Source organism: Schistocerca cancellata, chromosome 1 (assembly GCF_023864275.1).
Source record: "Schistocerca cancellata isolate TAMUIC-IGC-003103 chromosome 1, iqSchCanc2.1, whole genome shotgun sequence".
Lineage (NCBI taxonomy): Eukaryota > Metazoa > Arthropoda > Insecta > Orthoptera > Acrididae > Schistocerca > Schistocerca cancellata.
Window position 1 is genome coordinate 364,438,355 of NC_064626.1, and position 21,651 is coordinate 364,460,005.

At 37.8% G+C, this 21,651-nt stretch overlaps 1 protein-coding gene across 2 annotated transcripts in view; it reads left to right on the plus strand.

Moving 5' to 3' along the window:
- The window catches only part of LOC126174640 (myoneurin-like), a 136,941-nt gene that overhangs the window by 27,289 nt on the left and 88,001 nt on the right, over window positions 1-21,651 (plus strand). For both annotated transcript variants that reach the window (XM_049921050.1, XM_049921051.1), the window contains exons 2-3: window positions 9,602-9,877; window positions 15,505-15,618. In XM_049921050.1, coding sequence (XP_049777007.1) covers window positions 9,602-9,877; window positions 15,505-15,618 — 390 coding nt within the window. The remainder of the gene's footprint in view (window positions 1-9,601; window positions 9,878-15,504; window positions 15,619-21,651) is intronic.

Genomic DNA, 21,651 nt, shown 5'->3' on the forward strand with positions numbered 1-21,651 from the left:
TAGGTTGAGATCTTCTCTCTGGTTTTTCTGGTTGTGTTTTATCACTTCTCTCCGTTATTCACATTTACAAATTTTCTCCATCGGATATTTAGGCAGAATCCAATTTCGTAAAATGGTTGTTTTGTCTTGTTATGCTCGGTTGCTATGGCATCACTTGATAGCTTTTTCTCTCGTTTTTGTCTCAAAATTCCTTTTTTCCACAGGTCCTTTCACACTGGTCACCACGTTCTAATGTTTTTGATGACAAGACTGTGTGAAGTTGAACTGCAACCTTCTCACTTCTTTTACATGCATAGACTTACTTGGTATGCACAGCCGATCTTCTTCTCTAGATAGCCAGCTACGTCAGTCTCCAAAAACTTCTCTGAAGAATGATACTAGTTAAAGGAATATGTATGACTCACTCTATCTCTACTCGTGAAATAAGTAGGTACTCGAAGAATACTTTTAGTTCATTGTTAGTGTATTTCAACTTCCATAAAGAACAAAATTATCAGTTCTCACATAATCATTAGACTTTGTGAAACTTCCTGGCAGATTAAAACTGTGTGCAGGACCGAGACTTAAACTCGGGATCTTTGCCTTTCGCGGGCAAGTGCTCTACCATCTGAGCTTCCCAAGCATGACTCATGCCCTGTCCTCACAGCTTTACTTCTGCGAGTACCTCATCTCCTACCTTCCAGACTTCACAGAAGCTCTCCTGTGAAGGCAGAACTAGCACTCCTGGAAGAAAGGTTATTGCGTAGACATGGCTTAGCCACAGCCTGGGGGATGTTTCCAGAATGAGATTTTCACTCTGCAGTGGAGTGTGCACTGATATGAAACTTCCTGGCAGATTAAAACTGTGTGCCGAACTGAGACTCGAAATCGGGACCTTTGCCTCTCTCCTGAAGAGAGCTTCTGTGAAGTTTGAAAAGTAGGAGACAAAGTACTGGCAGAGGTAAAGCTGTGAGGATGGGGCGTGAGTCGTGCTTGGGTAGCTCAGATGGTAGAGCACTAGTCCGCGAAAGGCAAAGGTCCCGAGTTCAAGTCTCGGTCTGGCACACAGTTTTAATCTGCCAGGAAGTTTCATATCAGTGTACACTCCACTGCAGAGTGAAAATCTCATTCTGGAAACATCCCCCTGGCAGTGGCTAAGCCATGCCTCCACAATATCCTTTCTTCCAGGATGCTGCAAGTTTCACAGGAGAGCTTCTATGAAGTTTGGAAAGTAGGAGACGAGGTTCTGGTGGAAGTAAAGCTGTGAGGACGGGGCGTGAGTCGTGCTTGGGTAGCTCATATGGTAGAGCACTTGCCCGCGAAAGGCAAAAGTCCCGAGTTCGAGTCTCGGTCTGGCACACAGTTTCAATCTGCCAGGAGGTTTCATATCAGCGCACACTCCACTGTAGAGTGAAAATCTCATTATTAGACTTCTTGTAAGTGACCCGTGTCGTCTCATGTTAGACTCAAATTAAGATACATTTACCACGTAGTTGATTCAGCAACCACAGAAATCGTGAACTAGTCTTGCATCTAGCACATCTCTGTTAAAAATTAATAAAAATCTTTTTTTTCAACTCAAATGTTTTTTTCATCACTACAGTAGTCAAAGTTATAAAATATCACAGAATAACACAGAAGTTCCTTGGGGCTACCATGTTCTTTCATTACAACTTCCGTGGTGCGACCAACAAGTACTTGTTGGTGCTGTTTGCCCGCTGTGTCTCAAGTTTTCTCACTACACACGTCGGACCTGCACACACAGACAGGTGACACGCAGTAGATAGGCTCTCTCACACTTGTATTTAAAATATCGTGTGTTTGAAATGGTAGAAGGCCAAGTGGTTCTAGAATTTACGCGGAAATTCTCTAAACTGTACACCACAACTGAAATAGAAGTGCTCTAATACTTCATACTTTGGAATTTTGCACTGAGTTTGAAAGTTCTTTACTTTTTGTGAACTTTAGTGCCCCTGGTATTGGATGCAAAAAAAGATTGTAGTAATCAAATTTGTAGAGAATTTTATGCTCTTCTAGAAAGTAAATAGACATGACAGTGCTAGGAACATAAGAAATTGGGATTTTTTGAAAAACTATGAAATTTTCAATGCCTTTGACTACAGAAAGTTTAGACAACATAAATTTTGTTGGCAAGATTTGGTTTCCCAATGTTTCCAACCACATGAACTAGTTAAAAAAATAAAATCTTCTATCCTACCTTTTGCAAGGTACAGGCTTTTTCTTTGACAGTTTGATTGGACTATATGCTATACTAGCAAATTGGAATCAATCTCTGGGAAGGTTCCCAAAGTCAGAAAATTGGTGGATAATAGTCTGCAGGGACTTCCTGACCTGCTACGCTGTCACCAAAACTGTGCTGACTGCCGAAGCCCTTGAATTTGCGAAGTTTCTTGTTGAAGATACCATTTTGAAAGACGAAACATCCCACATGATGATCTGTGATCATGGAAAAGATTGAGGTAATCAACCACAGGATGACAACTGCTTTTCCACCCACAGATGACTTGTCTCACAGAGTGCTATAACAAGACGTTGGGAGATGTGCTGTCATATGTTAGTATCAAGCAGAGACATAGGGATGCATTACTGCTTGCCGTGACATTTGCACGCAACACAGTGCAATAAGAGACTACAGTCTTCATTCCATTCCATTCCTTTTTTTTTTTTTTTTTTTTTTTTTGCTCTGTGCTTATGAGGCCAAAATGACAATGGATACGCAATACCTGTTTCAACTGGATGTTGCTCTGGATGAGCGTGTGAAACGCTTCATCACCAGGACCAAAGAAGCTAGACAGCTCTATCACATATAGACCCTGGACACCTAATAGGATATATGTAATGACACATTTCCCTGTGGTGATGCTTGGTGGTGGCTGTGTGTAGTGCTTTTGACTTAAGGGATGGTGAGGTGCTGGGGCAGTTGAGGTGGTAACTTTCAAATCTAACAGAGAGAGTGTCTGCAGCTTAGCTGTTTCTTTTTTCCTGAGGACCTTTCCACTGCCCAGTACTTCTTTTATTTGGTGAGTAGTGAACTCCATTATATAAATATTACACCCATGTATATGGAAGTCTATGTATGTAGAAAAATGTGAAGCAGTTACAGAAGAAATGAGAAGTAGATTCTGTACATCTTGAGCTTACATAGAAAGTTAATTTTGTTGTAGCGTATACTGTTTGGAGGGAGACACATTCTTGGAGAAATTAATAACTGCACTCAGCTTATTGCTGTGTATTTTTTTATTAGATTTTGCTCCAACCATGTTTTAGTATGAGAAGGATAGTAGAAACATTGTCAGTAGTCGTATGTTACCATCACTTTAACAATTGTTCTCAAAGTGGCTGGTTACCTCAATAAAAACACTGTAATTTGTTTACTATTGAGTTAGACTACAGAAAGGAATTATGAACTGATAAAATAATTTATTAATTTAGCACAAAACACAGCAAGTGTTGTTAAGAAAATAATAAGATTTTATCCTTTTATTATGATCATCAGTAGCATTTGTGTTCACAGACTGTGAAGTATTATGCATTAGTTGATGACAATGTGAAATTTCGATGAACTATATATATGACGGTATCTGTCTTGTATTAACTTAGAAAGTATGAACCAAATGAATGGGGTGTGTTTCTAATGTGTGCAGTCACACAAGTAAGAATCAGAAGAATGATGGGTGTTTCAAAAAGAGTACATCTAGTGGTCAGCATAACAATCAAGTTGTCCAGATACATTATGTTTTAAGTCAAATGAAAAACTCCTTGCAATAAACATTTTCACTTCAAGAATATCTTACAGCTGTTTAGTTAAAGACATCTGTGATGTCATTACTACATCATCTGCAGTACAGAAAAACAGAAGTGTCTGATACTCGTCTGCCCCCGGTAGCTGAGTGGTCAGCGGGACAGACTGTCAATCCTAAGGGCCTGGGTTCGATTCCCAGCTGGGTCGGAGATTTTCTCTTCTCAGGGACTGGGTGTTGTGTTGTCCTAATCATCATCATTTCATCCCCATCGACACGCAAGTCGCCGAAGTGGCGTCAAATTGAAAGACTTGCACCAGGTGAGCGGTCTACCCGATGGGAGGCCCTCGTCACATGCCATTATTATTATTATTATTATTATTATTATTATTATTTTGTGTATTTTCAGTTGTGTCTCTAGAGCCCAATATGAGTAGTGTTTCTTAATTTCCCATTGTCTTCATGATTGATGGACTGACTGTTTCTTATTCAGTCCTGTTAACTTACATTCTGTAGAAAGGATGTACCGTGCAATGTAGGACAAAACAAAGACTACATGTACATCTGCCTGTGTATCAATACTTTGCAGCCCATATTACAGTGTGTGACAGTAGGTACTTTCTCCCATTTCTGTTCCAGTTGTGAATAGTTCATGTGAAAAACAATTGTTGTTAAGCCTCCGTGTAAGCTTGAATGTCTGTAATTTTACTATCATGGTCTTTTCTCAAGATATATTATTTGACTTATCAAGGAACATAAGCTCTTGGAATTGTAAAATTAAGCTATGCCATCATACAGAACACTTATCTTGCAACATCTGCCAATGAAATGTCACGGCAATACTTTTGCGCTTGGTAAAAGGTAACAAAATGCTTTGCTCTTCCTTGGATATTCTCTATTTCTTACATCGGTCCTCTCTGGTATGAATCCCAGACTGATGAGCAATATTCAAACAGTGGATGAAGGAGGGTTTTGTAAGCTACATCCAGTGTGGGTGGACTACACTTCTCAAGGATCCTTTGTATGAATCTCGGTGTGGCATTTGCCATACCTGCAAATAGTTTTATATTGTTATTCCACTCCTAGATATTTTATGAAAGTGATTGCTGCTGATGATTGTTACATAATATAGTATATGACAAATATTCCAAATGGGTTGTAGTTATCGTTATTTACAGTGCAATAGTTTGAACAGAGATTATACCTTACTTATTGGCACATACAATACTGCGAACAATTTATGTATGATGCACAAAATATTACTTACATATGTGGCATACAGTATGGTTTACCACATGGTATATCTGTTACGTAACTTATAGCTCTAGATATTCATTTGTGTTATAAAAAGTATTTCTTTGAAAAATTATTTCTATTTACTCTTGAATATTTGTGGTTGCAGGTGTCCTTTTTTATGTGCAGTGGAAGCTTATTGTAAACTTTTATTCCGAACTGGATAACTCCTTTTCACGTTATTTGTGAGTTATTGAGTCTTTGTGAAGACTTGCTTCTCTCTTGTACCATGATTGTGAATGTCTCAGGTAGCTTGGAGAAGATTTAACCATAAATCTTCTTGATTAGAAATGTCATAGTGTCAGTATCCCAAGAGTCTTGACCAGGTGCCTGCAGAATGTAACAATATAATGAGAAGGAAAGTTGCTACTCACCATATAGCAGAGATGTGTGTGCATATGTGTGTTTGTTGTTGACAAAGGCCATTGGCTGAAAGCTTTAATTGTGAAAATATTTTTGTTGTGCCTATCTGCGACACTGTGTCTCCGCTATATGGTGAGTAGCAACTTTTCTTCCCATAATATTATTACATTCCATCCTGGACTTCCCATTGTTTGATTTATGCCTACAGAATGTGTGATTTAAATTCCACAGATATAAAGTGCTCTGTGGACTTATACTCCCTGTAAAAGTGAATTTCTCTGCACTGACTCAATAAAAATGCTTTAGTTTATGCTTTGAAAAGTGACATGATGAGAAGTGGGTATCTCACAGCAATAGCTGCTGCTCTGCATGAATACTGGCTCTGTAACTTACTGCTACATCAAGGAGAGACAACTACCGCTGGTGGACTTCTATTGGTACTTCTAGTAATGTAATGATTTTCAAACTCTGGCAGAATAGTAAATACTGAGTAGTAGATCTGGAAAAAATGCATTAAGACGTCTGAGTTAAGCAGCCTCTATGACCCATCAGAGAAAAAATGTTAATGTTTCACATAATTAATGTGAAGTTGCGTATGTTGAGAAAACAGTGTGAAAATTTTGTGAGATTCCTTTTCATGTACCACATTCAGTAGGTTCAAGACACACACACACATACACAAATGAACATCAGTGTCTTGTGATGTGGATGAGAGGGATAAAGGAGGTGGTGACTGAAATAAAGGTGGTTTGGGGCTAGCAATGAGAGGCATTAATAGAACATAAGAAAAAGGACACTTCAGAGATGAGAGAGTGAGTTTAGAATGAGTAAAGTGGAAGGGGTGGGGGCACAGATGCAGGAGTGGAGGTGGACATGGGACAGGTGCTTGCCGAGATTGAGTCCAGGAAGATTGCATGATTGAACGACATGTTGTAAGGACAGTTCCTGCCTGTGTAAAACAGAGACATTGGTTTCAGGACACAGGAGACAGAAATTCAGGTGCTACCAGTTTGTGAAGCTATCATTGAAATTGTGAAATTGAGCAGGTTGGCAAAATTCAGAGGAAAACCTTGAACCACCTCAAGAAGAGTTCACATCCATCCAATGTCACTATAAGTTTGTACCAGCAATCCTACCAAAAATCCACATGGTTAGGATCCCCCTTTGACCTGTTGTAAGTAACATTGGAGTGCCCACCTATGTTGTAGCTAAACATTTTACATCACCTGTGGGACCACTCATAAGCAAATGCGACCACTACACCCAGAATGTATAGGATTTTATAGGTCTCCATAAGACACTCAGTCTACAACCATCATATCTCTTAGAATAAGTAGAGGGTAATTCTGGTCTGTGAATTTTTTGAAAGGGACTGCTCACTACAGATGTGATGATTGTGGCTGGCTGGACTGTGTGAAATGGACTTTTTGGTATGAAATGGGTGGCAGCTGTTGAAGCAGAGGTTTGCTGGTGGTTTTTAGGTTTGATATGGATGGATATACTGATGTAGCCATCCTTAAAGTAGCAGTGAACATAAAGGAAATTGGCTTGTGGGCTTGAGGAGGACCAGGTGAAGAGAATGAGAAAGAAGACATTGAAGGTACTGAGATTCTGCCCTCCCAACTTCGCACAGAAAGAGATCTCCTGTGTTTTATTTCTCCAGTCGCCCACCACATCCCACATTCCCAATGTCCGGCCACCTCATGGCTCAATACCACCTAGGGCTGGAGCAACTGAAGCACATTTTCCAACAGGATTTTGATTACCTCTCTTCATGCCCTGAAATGAGGAATATTCTACCCACTATTCTTCCCACCCTTGCACAGTGATAGTCTACCATCCACTAAACCTATGCAATAATCTTGTCCATCCCTACTCCCAACCCCTTACCTCACAGCTCACATTCCTGCAATAGATATAGATTTCAAGACCTGTCCCATACATCCTCCCACCACCACCACCACCACCACCACCACCTACTCCAGTCCTAAAGTCCCCACTGATATAATCTCTGCTCTTATAGACCAACCCCTTCAGCCTATTACCTGCAGCCTATCCTTCAATACATAGTGCCCTGCTTGTCAGTGTTGATATCACCTCCCTATACACTAACATTACTAATGCCTATCTCCTTACTCCTATTGAACACTACCTTTCCCAATTCCTGATGGTTTTGAAATCTGCAACTTCCTTCCTAACTGCCATGAGCAACTATATCCTCACCCACAATTACTTCTTCATTCAAGCTATTATCTACAAACAAATCCGGGGTACGGTTATGGGCTCTCATATGGGCACCATCCTGAACCAACCTATTTATGGACCATCTAGAGCCATCCTTCCACAACTTCCAGAATCCCAAACCCCTTACCTGGTTCAGATTCATTGATGACATCTTCATGATCTGGACTGAGGCTGAATACACCCTATCCACATTCCTCCAGAACCTCAATATCTTTTCCCCCATTTGCTTTACCTGGTCCTACTCAACCCAACAAGCCACCTTTCTTGATCTTGATCTTTACTTCAAAGATGGCTACCTCCACCCATATTAAACCTACCAACCAACAGCAATATCTCCACTTCAACAATTGCCACCCATTCCATACCCTTGAAGACCCTTCCATACAGCCTGCCCACCCACAGCCGTTGCATCTATAGTGATGAGTGGCCTTTCTCGAAATACACCAAGGATATCACTGAAGCATTCACAGACTGTAATTACCCTCCCAACCTTATATAAAAAAAGAAACAGATCTCCTATGCCTTATCTCTCCAGTCACCCACCACCTCCAAAAGTCCCACCAACTGGCCAAGAGGAGCATTCCCCTTGTGACTCAGTACCACACAGGACCGGAGCAACTGAATCACACTCTCTGCCAAGGTTTCGACTACCTCTCGCCGTGCCCTGAAATGAGGAGTGTCCTACCCACTATCCTTCCCACCCCTCCCACAGTGGTATTCTGCCACCCACCAAACCTATGCAGTATCCTCGTCCATCCTTACTCCCAACCCATTGCGTCATGGCTCACATACCTGCAATGGACCTAGATTTTCAAGACCTGTCCCATACATCCTCCCACCACCACTACAACCACCACCACCACCACCATCTACTCTAGTCCTGTCAGAGGCATGTGCTATCCCATCTAAGGCAGGGCTACCTGTGAAAGCAGTCATATGATCTACAGACTAAGCTGCAACCATTGTGATCCTTTCTACATTGGCATGACAATCAAAAAGCTGTCTGTCCGAATGAATGGCCATCAACAAACTGAGGCCAAGAGACAGATGGACCACCAAAATGCTGATCATGCTACCCAACACAATGTGTTTCATTTCAGTGACTGCTTCAGAACCTGGCCATCTGGATTCTTCCTGCCAACACCAGTTTTTCTGAACTGCAAAGGCAGGAACTCACCCTGCAATATATCCTACGTTCCCGTAATCCCCATGGCCTCAACTTTCGCTAGTCCTTGTCCTCCTCCAACCAGTCCCCTTCTCTGCTTCCAATTGAACATTGCACAGACTTCTATTCTGCCAATGCACCCACTGGTCTTTTTCCCCTTCTCTACTTCTCTCCTTTCTGCTCTTCCCCCCCCCCCTCCCTCCTCCCCCTCCCCTCCCCCAAACCTCCCGACTGCATCTAGCAGCGATACCTTGTTCCCACCATGTCCCTGCATGCTCCCACAGGCAGCACACCACCTCCCCCTCCCTTACAACATGCTATTCCCCCCACCCTATGCCCCTCCTTATCTGCTCCATCTATGCCAGAACGCTGCTCCCATCAGGTGCAGTTGCTGTCAGGAGTCTGGCTACAGCACCAAAGACAGTGGTCATGTGTGTGTGAGTTGTGCTTTTGTGAATGTGTGTGTGTTTTCTGCCTTGGAAGAAGGCCCTTCATCAAAAGTTTAAATGTTTATCAGTCTTTTTGTTGTGCCCGTCTCTGACGCACTGTCTCCTCTATATGGGGAGTAGCAATCTGTCCTCCTCATAATATAATTTACTGGGAAATCTTCAAAGCACCAAAACTGAGACCTGTGATGTAGTCTTTTGTTCTTGGAACTAATGCCATTTTTAATTATGTCTTGTATATATTTTGAAAATGTGTTGTTGTAATTATCTCATATTTTTCAAAATATGTTTTTGCTTGCAACTAAAAGAAAAATAATATTTATTTCTGAAACTTATTTTCATATGTTCAGGCTTGGGTCGTTCCTCAGGACAGTCTCCTAAGCCTGATTTCAAGATGGGTTCAGAAAGACATTACAGCAAGAGAGCGAAGCATTCGAGCACTGCTTACATTTGTTGATTGGAGTAACTTAGAGGCAACTTTTATATCTGAACAAATAGACAAAGACCAGCTTTATTCTATGAGTGAAATATCATTCTATTTTGTGCTGCAATCACTAGCTGAAAGTAACTTACTTTTTCCAAAGTACCAGTCTGCGTATCAAGCCCTACAGCAGAAATTTCCTCAGGTTAGTGTATAAGGTAACAAAAAGTATTTTGCATTATAGTTTACTCTTAAAATGTGTGTAAGTCTTAGCAGTTATTACTGATGTGATTGTAATTAGCTTTAAAATCAATAATCACTGTTCAGTATGTTTCTTACTTAGAAATTTCTTTCATTGTTTGGTCTTGAAGGAAGGAATGCTTCCTCATTTTGTATGCTTTCAATTGCTATTGACTTCCAGTATTATTTTCTGGGAGAATGCAGATTAAAGAAAGACAGTGTTTTTCACAAAAAAGACCAGTAAAATGTTGTGAAGGTAAATCAACGATAACATGAACTTTGTAAACTCAAGTGCATAATTACAATTTTTTAAGGGACAATAAATTGTATAACTTTAGGATCTGAAGACAGGTTGGTGGAGATGAAAGGGGCATTATGTAAGACCAAACAGGGTCATATGAAGTACATGAGCATGATGATGATGATATTGCTAAAATTTCTCACAGATCTTGGGATGCTAAATTCCCACTACATTTATTGTTTAAATGTTTTCTTGCAGCTGAGTTGACTTTTACATCATCAAAATCTACAATACAAAAGTAATTTCCATTAAGACTTGCTTTCTCTTCTATGGTTCAGAGTGGCTGTGTTTTCTGGTGCAAACATTTTCAATAAACTCTTGTTAGACATTAAGTAAAAAAATTGGGAATTCCTACAGTATGAAAAGACATATGTTGTTGGCTACTATTTCTTCAAATTATCCGCTTATCTGTTAGTTGCCTGACAAGTAGCAATGATTATTTAAACAGGCATCAATTCATAGCACACTTAGATAACTTTGCTAAATATGAACATCACCATGCTTATGATGTGCTAGCAGTAGGGGGTAAACAGCAGGTATTTAATGTAACCACGGAAGTAGCAGCTCTTTCTTGAAAGTAGTGGCTTCCTTGCCAATATTTGTGTGTTACATTTTATCTTCAGCACAAATATTTATTCAGGGATATTGTTGAAGGTTCTTTCATTCTTTCTGATATTTGACTTATGGTCATAAGGCTAAGGCCCAAGGAGTAATTACCTGCCAAAGATTTCCTCTCCCGCTGCTGGAGACATCCCCAGAGACTTTAAGGACTCAGGATGCTATTTACATAAGTCAAATATCAGCAGTAACACAAGTACTGGCAGTGAAAGCTTGCATTCCATGATTCTTGCATTTTGTCATCAACCATGTTTCTGTGTATGTTTCTTTTTTCACATGTATACAAAAATGTATAAATTGTGGAATTCAGACAGTATTGCTAACAGACATAACATATCAAACTTATAAATGAGGAACTCTTGGATAGTGGCTCAAAACTAGTCAGTCTTTCAGAGGAACATGACAGACTTTCAGAAAAGATGACTATTTGTGTGATGCAATATGAAAATTGTGCTGCAGATAGAAAAGATGAAAGTGGTTATGAAAAACCTAATGCACGTATTTCAATAAAACATGAGGCTTCATGTCTGAAGATCTTGAGTATACAGATAGATAAAATTCTTAGGTGGCACCAGCTTATGGATAAGCTAGCTGAAAAACTCAATTTTGCCTGCCTTGCACTCAGAAATCACTCCCCCTTTGTTGACCTGCGGACAAAATTGCATACTTCCACTCAATTCTGTCCTATGGCACAATCTTATGGGGCATTGCACCTAAGGTGAAAAGAATGTTTATTCTACAGAACCATGTAATAGCAATATTGTTTAAAGTTGACAACTGAACATTTTTCAGAAATCTCTTCAGGAACTAGGTATTCTTACACTTACATACCAATACATGTACTCCCTAATGGTATTTGTGGTTAATGACAAGAGTGAACTTAGGAGGAACTCACAATACTAAAAGTAACCACAATACTAAAAGTAACAATAATTTCCATATAGCTCTGCATTCCTCACTACGGGTCAGAATGGAATTTTATATACTGGGGCAAAGTTGTATAACAGTGTGCCGGTAGATATCAGGTGGCAAACTAAAAATTCCCAAATATTTTAACACACAATAAACAAATATGCCACTAGCCACTCCTCCTAGAATATATCCAAATTCTTTGACTTGAGAATGTAAATTTTGTGTAACTCAGATACTTGAATCAGATAGGGCCTTATTGTGCCAATATATAAACTCATATTCGTCTGTATAAAGTAACAATGCTTTGTTTGAAATGTTAGGTAGTAACAGTAGCTGAGTAATGTAGAACGACGAGCAAAGGCTTTCTGCAAAGTAGCTGTTTTTCTCCCAACATACATATGAGTACATAAAGAAATCTAGAAGTGATTGCCATAATTATCAGTTTGAATAGGTTAAAACTAGTCATAATTTGTTGTCAGTTCACTTCAAAGAAGTAGCCAGCAGTGGTTGCTTCAGCCTGTTAATGTATAACTTGACAAGTTCCACATTCCTGTTGTCTCTCCTTCATGATGGGATAAGCAGAACATAATGTATGTATGAATGAATGAATGAATAATGTATGAATCAACCAATCAGTCAATTAGTTACATTTGACATGCAAGGGAAAGCTGTAAGAGAGAAGATATGGTAATACTGTATGCCGCGTAATGTAGGCTTCCATGTTTTGAGTGCTTCAAAAAATTCAAATCAAAGTCACTTTTTCTAATGTATGAAAAAGAAAAAAAAAAAAACATTAACATTTCACGGTAAAATGTGATATTCATAAATGGAGTGTTTAAAACTGCCTGTTTAATACTGTCTGGTATATTATTTAAATTCGATAGCTACCCTTCTTTATGAATGATGAAATATTTGTGTATTTTCAGAAGAAAGAAAAATGTTGAAATGTAGTATCCTCAGAAGTATAAATACAATTCCTGTGTAACTTATTTGTTATAAGTGTATATCTGTTTGTACAGAAGAAAGATGGAGATACAGATTTATAAATTTTCTGAAGTGGTAGGTGCATCAATGAGTTTATAATTTCTTTTCAGTTTTATTTTTATGTTACAACAGATTTGCTCATGATCCTTGATTGAACAAGACTGCCAACTCATCAGGTTCCAATATTTTAAGGCAGAGGGAATGGGGTGAGTCTGAAAGAATTTTTGTGATGATGTGAGGTGTCAAGTTGTTAGCACAGCCTGGTTACATGCAGAAAAGTACTTACTTGTAACTTAAACAGTTACAATATCTAAAGTAAAATTCAGAATGAAAGAGAGAACAGGATGTTACAAATGAAGTCACTTAACCATCTGAGATCATCCTTGCACCAGTGTCATTATGGAACAGAAGTTCTATGTCAAAAGAGTAAAAAGGGGGAGACCTAGACAGATCTATAAAACCATCAGGACCGCACACCAAAAGCCACCAGAATCATTAAAAATGTAAGATGTTATAAAGATGGGAAGAGAAAACACGTATTCACACATTTTGTGAAATTACCTACATAAATTCCATAAAACCTGTCCCCCTCCCCTCCTCCACACCACATGGCCAATAACACTGAGAGGAAAACTAAGTAATAGTAAATACTTACTAACATAAATATTTAGGGTGCACTTGACCCATACCACAGGTTGTATCAAACATATATGGGATTGGTAAACTTGAATATCTCGAGAATTCCCTCCCATAGTTTTTTAATACATATATTTCATTATTATGTTTTACACCATATGATGGAACTTCAAGTGCTCTGAAACTGGTTGTGTGTTCAATGAAAAATTGTTGGTTCAGCAACTGTTGTGTTTCTTCATTTTACAAGATGCATTTGTACAGTTGCTAGTGCCATGTAAGATGCACTCTTTGTCCATTTTCAAATGTTCCTTTACAAAGAAAAGAACCGGAGTACTGCCTCAGTTGAATTCCCATACCACTGAAAAGATGAGAGTGAAACAGATATTAGTGTCAGTGATGCTGAGAAACAGCTGAATCGTTAAAACTGAACAAAGCTCCAGTGCCTGATGGAATCCCTACTGGATTCTATACAGAATTCATTATTGAGTAAGTTCCTCTTTAACCTATTACCTACTGTAGGCGTGCCAAACGGAAAAAAAAACATGCCAAAGGATTGGAAGAAAGCACAGTTCACTCACATCTACAAGAAGGGTAGCAGAATTTATTTACAAAACTATTGTCGAGTATCCTTGACATCCATTTGTTGCAAAGTCTTATAACATTTTTGAAGCTCAAACATAATCAGGTATCTCAGATAGAATGACCTGCTCCATGACAACCAGCATGAATCCCGAAAACATCAATTATGTGAAACCTAACGTGCGCTTTTCTTGCATGAAGTTCTGAAAGCCATGTGTCAGTACAGTCAGATAGACACAGTATTTCTCGATTTCTGAGAAGCATTTGATTCAGTACCACATCTATGCTTATTACCAAAAGTAGGATCACATGGAAAATTTGTGACTGGATTGATGATTTTTTTTTAGAGAGGCTGCAGCAAGTTGTCTTGTATGGAGAGTCATCAACAGATGTAGAGGTAATTTAAAGTGTGCCCTAGGGAAGTGAGTTGGAACACTTGCTATTAATTATGTGTATTAATGATGTTGTGGACAATATTAATAGAAACATCTTGACAGATGATGTAATTAGCTATGATGAAGTACTGCCTGAAAGAAGCTGCACAAATACTCAGTCAGATCTGATAAGATTTCAAAGTGGTGGCAGAAACTGACAACTTGCTTTAAATGTTCAAACATGTAAAACTGTCCACCTCACAAAATGAAAAAAAGTGGTATCCTGTGACTGTAATGTCAGTGAGCCACAGTTGGAATAGATGAACTCATACAATTATCTGGATGTAACAGCTTTTAGGGATATGAAATGGAATGATTACGTAGTGTCATTTGTAGGTAAAGTAGATGGCAGGCCACTCTTTATTGGTAGAGTATTAGGGAAATGCAATTAATCTACAAGAAGACTACATACAAAACACTTGTTTGACTGATCCAAGTGTGTGGGACCTCAACCAAATAGGACTAATAGAATACTCCATGAATACAAAGAAGGGCAGTACGAATGGCCATAGATCTGTTTGAGCCATGGGAGGGCATTACAAAGTTTTTGAAAGAACTGAATTGGTAGGCACATAATTTACCTCTTGAAAAGCTACTAAAAAGTTTCTGGAATCAACTGTAAGTTGTGAATCTAGCAGTATATTGCAACCCTCTGTGTATCATTCCATAGGGATCATGGAGACAAGATTAGACTAATTACAGCATGCACAGAGTCATTTAAGCAATCATTCTTCCCATGTACCATATGTGAATGGAATGGGAAAAGTCCCTAATACTGATAGAATGGGACATATCATCTTTCATGCCTTCACAGTGGTTTGCCGAGTATAGATGTAGATGCAGACCAAGTTTTCAGTAGAACTGAAACTGGGGACAAGTAGTATAGATTCATTAGAATTACAAGTGGAAACAAAAAAGTTGTGATACAGGAAACAGAAAATAGTGACTAAGTCTGTAGACACCTGAAAATGTGATTAGTCAGGAATGTGGGTGATACAGTTATATGCAGCAAAGCCTAGGACACACAAGTAACAAATTAACTATGTTACCTATAGTCCACTCTAAAATTACCATTTTGGGACTGTTGTGTTACCTTATGTCACATTTGTTTCATTTTAACTGTTCTAGGGTGGATGTTCTTTAGACAGTGACACTTTTCTTACCATGGCTGTGTCAACAGCCATAGAAGAATTCCAGGAAACATCGGATAATCGCATCAGCTCTATTCCTTCACGAAATATGGTAAGCCAATTTAATAGTGAAATTGTTGTACATATTGCTTGATATTTATTTTCATCATTCTGTACAGACTCAAAACAATGAAATTTAGTTTGAAGTTAGATAATATGTCATTTTTATATTTGTCTGGAATGTAGGCTTGTGCGGAAGTGAAATGAGGACAATAAACTGTTCAGACAAGAAGAGAATAGAAGCTTTTGAAATCTGCCTCTACAGAAGAAAGCTGAAGATTAGATGGTTAGACAAGTAACTAATGAAAGGACATATTGTGAGGCCACAAGGAGGTATTGCTTTTGCTAATGAAGAGGGGGAGCATGGGAGGGGGGGGGGGGGGGCAAAACTTGCAGAGGGACACCAAGGCTTAGTACAGTAAGAAGATTCAAATGGATATAATCTGCAGAAGTTATACAGGGATGAAGAGGCTTGTACAGGGTAGACATGCATGGAGAGCTGCGTCAAACAGTCTTTGGACTGAAGATCACACCACCACCAACAAAACAACCACAACAGCAGCAACAGCAACAATGACATGTCATGTTCTGTCACTAGGCAATTTCTTACAGGTTAACAGGGGATAATGCAGTAAATGATAGCCAATCATCAGATTTTACATGAATGATATTGATTTAACTTTAAACCATCCCACACTACTTATGGAGTTGAGGTGTAATAATTATTAACATAATGTTATGCATGCAGAAATGATGGTGTTTTATTTTTGGCGCAATTGCAATTTAGAGTCAATTGCAATTTGGAGTAATGGTTGTCAATACATAAGTATATTCATAAATATGAAAATGTTCTGCATTGGATATCTTGTTGGAATCTACTGTGAATTTTAACTTTTTTTTTCTTGCTCATTTGAATATTGAGAGCATCAGTTTTATTACACTATTAGAGTTCAAAATCCAATTGTCAGGTCTTAACCCCATTCCAACCATAATTAGTTAATACAAATGGTAAATATGCATATATCTGTAGGTATGCTGGCTAGGTCACATAAAAAAGTCATACAGCAGGTGAAGAATGACTTTGTTGCCACGAAGTATGCATAATACATGTTGAAATTGTTTCTATCTTCAGAAATCTGAGTCCTAAGTAGCTCAAAGAGAAGAGTCATACAGACTACCTGTCATCTCACATTATGTGCACAACTGGTTATGGCTCTTGTCCTGGTGCTATCTTTGCATTTGGATTTCTCAAGATGGAAATAATTCCAAAATGTCTCGTGCATACTTTGTGATCAGTAAAGTAATTCTTCACATGCTGTATGACTTTTTATGTGACATAGCCAGCTGAACTACAGATCTGTGCATATTTACTAGAATGATCACTTGGCTCTTATGTGGCACACCTTTAATACAAACTGTCTCTGGTAGAAACAAATGAAATAAAATTTTCTTTGAAACATTGTTGAGATTTAGGTTAGATACATGGTAGTCATAGGTTATTAACACTTGCCATTAAGTGTAATCTCCTAAGTAAACATGCATGATTGCAACAAAAAATATATTTCTCTCTTAATTGGGGATGATAACCATGATACAATATCACCTTACATGCAGATTGAATTTCACCTGTGCCCTTATAATTATGCCTATCATTATTTGTAAGACTGATTAACTAGGTGTTTAATCCCACAAATTAGCTTAGACACTTCAGTATTTTCCTTGTCATAACAGAAGTGTTACGTGAATCACTTTGTGTTGATTGCTGGCATTAATTACTTTTTAATATGTGTTACACATGAACTTTCATCCTGTGAATGACCAACAACACTATTTCTTTGACGTGGAAATCATTGAAGTCAAGTTGGCATTGCATAAGATTGGTTTTCCAGACTTAAGAGTTAACCTGTTTTGAAGCTTTTTCAGATATTTTCTTGACTGTTTCTGATGTGATTAATTTCAGGTTGTTGACTAATAAATTTGTATCGCCTGTGCCCAGTACAGTTTCTAAAAGGCATTTTACTTGCTTTAATAGGAGGCTTTTACATTCCCCGAAATACTACCTTTTGGTGTTTCAGTTCCTCTAAAAAGAAGCACCATTGAAAAATCTGTTTAATCAGAAAAGTTAAAACTTTGATACTGTTATAGTTCAATTCTTTTATCTTGGCGTTTCGCGCATGCCCGCCCAGACGCGGGAGATTGCTGCGTTGCCAGTTGCACGCGCCAAGCAAACTTGCGTTTAGGGGGGAGCGCGCAGTTTATGAAGTAAAGCCACCACGGAGGCATTAACCCTTTCGCTGCTACAGAGACGTGCTCCCCGCATTCCGCGCTGTGCGCGATTTTGTCATCACTGCACTGCTCGCCTGTGCAGACACACGGTGTTCCGACTGCAAAACTATTTGGCACAAAAATTAGATTTTTAAACATCTTCTTGACTGATACTTTCCCCCCATAAATGACTTCATTTTGTTTCGATGTTCAACACAGTTATTGTGCAGTATTAAATGTAGTAAACCACTGCACGAAATTTTGAAGAGTTTGCAGAGGTAAAAGTCCATTGCGTATACTCTCCGTATGGTTGATTTCAGTTGCCACTAGAAATTTCAAAAAATTACATTCAAACGAATAAAATTCATGAAGTAAGACACTTCAATATTGTTTGTAAGTAAAGAAAATATTAAGCGTTAAACAAGGTTTGATCTCGGAACCTTTCGCTTACCAGCCAAACACTTAAGCCATTACACTAACGCAGTTCATCTTACTATTTGCATCCTGGAGGGCTTTAAACTAGGACGCAAAATACCGACAAACACTGTTGGTATGACTATGAATTACTTACGTTTTGTCGAAGTACATTAGGAATTAAACAATTACAGCTGTTCTTTATTGCGAAAAAGCGGTTAGTGAGAATGATACAAACACCTTTCCTTGCCATCGCCTGAATTAGGAGGCTAATTGCTTGTTTGGTTTAATTAATAGAATATGAAGCAATTGGTATAAAGAATGCTTTTTCCAAACTTTCTATAAAAGGAATTCTGCTATCAAGGCATTGCTTTCGTTCAGTTACTTTATTTATGACTGAACGTTTCTAAAACTGAAGACACTTGTCCATGCTCTGTACTGCAGTCGAGCTCTGGCAACGTTGCTCTCTGTTCATTGGCTGACTGTGTTTAGTGATGTCAGATGCGCAGAACGAACCTAAACTCGGCCGCCGTCATAAATGACGCGCACTTTAGTATACATAGCTTTTCCCCTTTCCTTTTAGTAGTTTTACAGTAATGTGATATAAGAGTGTATCCAGTGTATTTATGTTCAGTTTGTTTAATTTTCAAAAAATGCCCTTGTAACTAAAACATACTAGGTGATATTCCATTCCTGTTTCTCACTGGTGCATGTTCAACAAGAGCCTCTGTTTAGTTTGAGACAGTAAGAGAGAGGTACTGACAGGATGATATTATGACCCAAATTGTGAGACTTGCCTGTGTAGCTTACAAGAGAAGATTCCCAAGTCTCAATGAATGGTCTTGATAAAAGTTGGCAAGTGTATGGAGGGGACAAAATGTGCAATATGTATGTTTTTTTGTCCAATTTCTCTTTTGAGGAGTTAAACACACCTCAAAAGGCATTTGGCATTCTACATTAAGAGAGAATATCTTTGAAATGATGATGTATAAAAAGTGTTATTCAAATAAAAGTTGATACATAATTAATGTTCTTGAAAGCTGTGTAATCAAATTTTGTAATAATCTGAAATTTTTCAAAATACTCCTTCACCATTAATTAATACTGGAAACTTCTGTTACTACATAAATTAAAGTAGCTTTCAAGGCACATACATTCCTTTGTAATAAAGCTGGTTTCTGAAATACCATTTTTGGAAAATGAGCTGTACATAATGTGCTGTCAGAGCATTTTCAAGATACCTAACTAAAATATCCAAACTTTATTACAATTCTAATTATTTGTTTTATTTACATTTCTTGTATGTTTTAAATTGTTATTTTATGTTTTACATTCATAATTTTTTTGTTTTTTAGTTTACCATTTACGTGCCTGTATTCTGTTAATTGAAAATAATAAGTAATTCATTGTTATGATAGAAAATAATTACAATAGTGACAAGATATAAAGAAATGCTTAAAACATAATGTTTTTTCACAGCATGCACATAAAATAAACAAAATTTCTTCATGTAATTTACACGTCAGAGAAGACAACATAAAACAAGATTCAGTAGGATTTCAAATCATCACAGATGATCCTCTAAATAACCTGATTTGTACCATGTATATTTCAGTATGTTGGTAAGTCTTGGCGAAGAGAATTGATTATATAATAATGACTGCAGCTTGATTATGTTGTTTTTCAAGTGAAGAGTTACATCATAATCATTCACTGTTAGTTTCTCTCAAAAGTATGAAAAGGTGGGTGGTCAGCATGACAGCATAGGTACAACTGTGGAATGTGTATGGCTTTCAATGTTGGAAGAACTTCGTGAGAAGATTTTCAGGTCTAGGTCTGTTGAATGATTATGATGTTACTCTCCACTTGTGAAACAGTACAATCAAGCTCCAGTCACTAGTACATAATCACTGCGCTTTACCAAGTCTTAGCAATAAACTGAAATATGCCTATTACTAATCAGGATATTTAGAGGATCACCCATGACAATCAGAAATCCTGCCGAATTTTGTTTTATATTGCCATCTCTTTCATGTACATTAATGAAGAAATTTCATTCATTTTGTGTGCATGGTGTAAAAAATGTTATGCTTTGAACATTCCATTAAAGATTATCATTATTGTAATGAGTTACTTAGTATTTTCGATTAATAAAATACAAGTATGTGAAACGGCAAAAAGAAACTGAATGTAAATGTAAAATAACAATTTAAAATGTACAACAAATATAAGTAAAATAAAGAATTAGAATAGTAATGGATGAATGTATAGATGTTTCTATTGGGTATGTTCAAAATACTTTGACAGCACATTGGGTACAGTTTATTTCCAAAAATCGTATTTCAGAAAACAGTTTATTACACAGTGATGAATATGGTTTGAAAGCTTCTTTAATTTATGTTGCAACAAAAGATTTCAGTTTCAAAATTAATTAATGGCACTGGGGTATTTTGCAACATTTCATATTATAACAATATTTGATTATACAGTTTTCAAGAATGTTAATTACATATCAACTTTTATCTGAAAAATATTTTTATATATCATCATTTTGATGCCAAATTACCTTTGAGGTGTGTTTTACCCTTGAAAGGTGAAATTGAACCCAAACAAAAAAGTGTGTATTGCACTGTTTTGGTTACTCTACACACCTGCCAAGTTTCATCAAGATCACTTATTGACATTTGAGAATGTTCCTTTGTTAGTCTTTAAGAGAACGCAAGGACCTATACCAAAGCCCTGGCTGTCAAGAGGTTTTGTAATAGCATGCAGTCCGCTGCTAAATCAAAGATTCTGTGTGGGGTCTTCGCATTGTTACCTATTCCTGACACCAATGAAACAGCTTTGTCACTTGCCCATTTCAGTGATTATTACTCTGTTGTAATAATGTAGGTAATGGTACTAAACCAATGGAAGATAATGTATGTGTTTTCTGATTACAGTTTCTGTGACTGAAGCGAGCTGCTGTCTGTTGCAAGAGTGCAAAATACTGCTGCTACAAAAATATAATTTTAATGAGTCAAGCTGCAGCACTAGTACAATGTAGTCAGTCAGAACAACTTAGTCATTTGAATGATGCAGCCATTAATGTTTATGTTTGCATGACTGTGTATTCAGTCAGGTCTGAAGAAGGATTCATTCGAAAGCTTAGCAATGTTCTTGGTGTTGTTTATGTGTCCATTGAAAACACAATGCACGAATTATATAGTGGGTTTATATGATTGCTCCTTTCATTATTTATAGTTCTAATCATACTTGCTGATATGCTGATAAAAGGCTTTTTATATTTGAGTATGTACTTTCACTAATTGAAACATACCTTATCACATATTAAAACTTCTGTTGAGTTGGAGGCACTAAAATAAAACAAATCTGAAAGATTGAGATCAGGGCACTTGCACAAAAG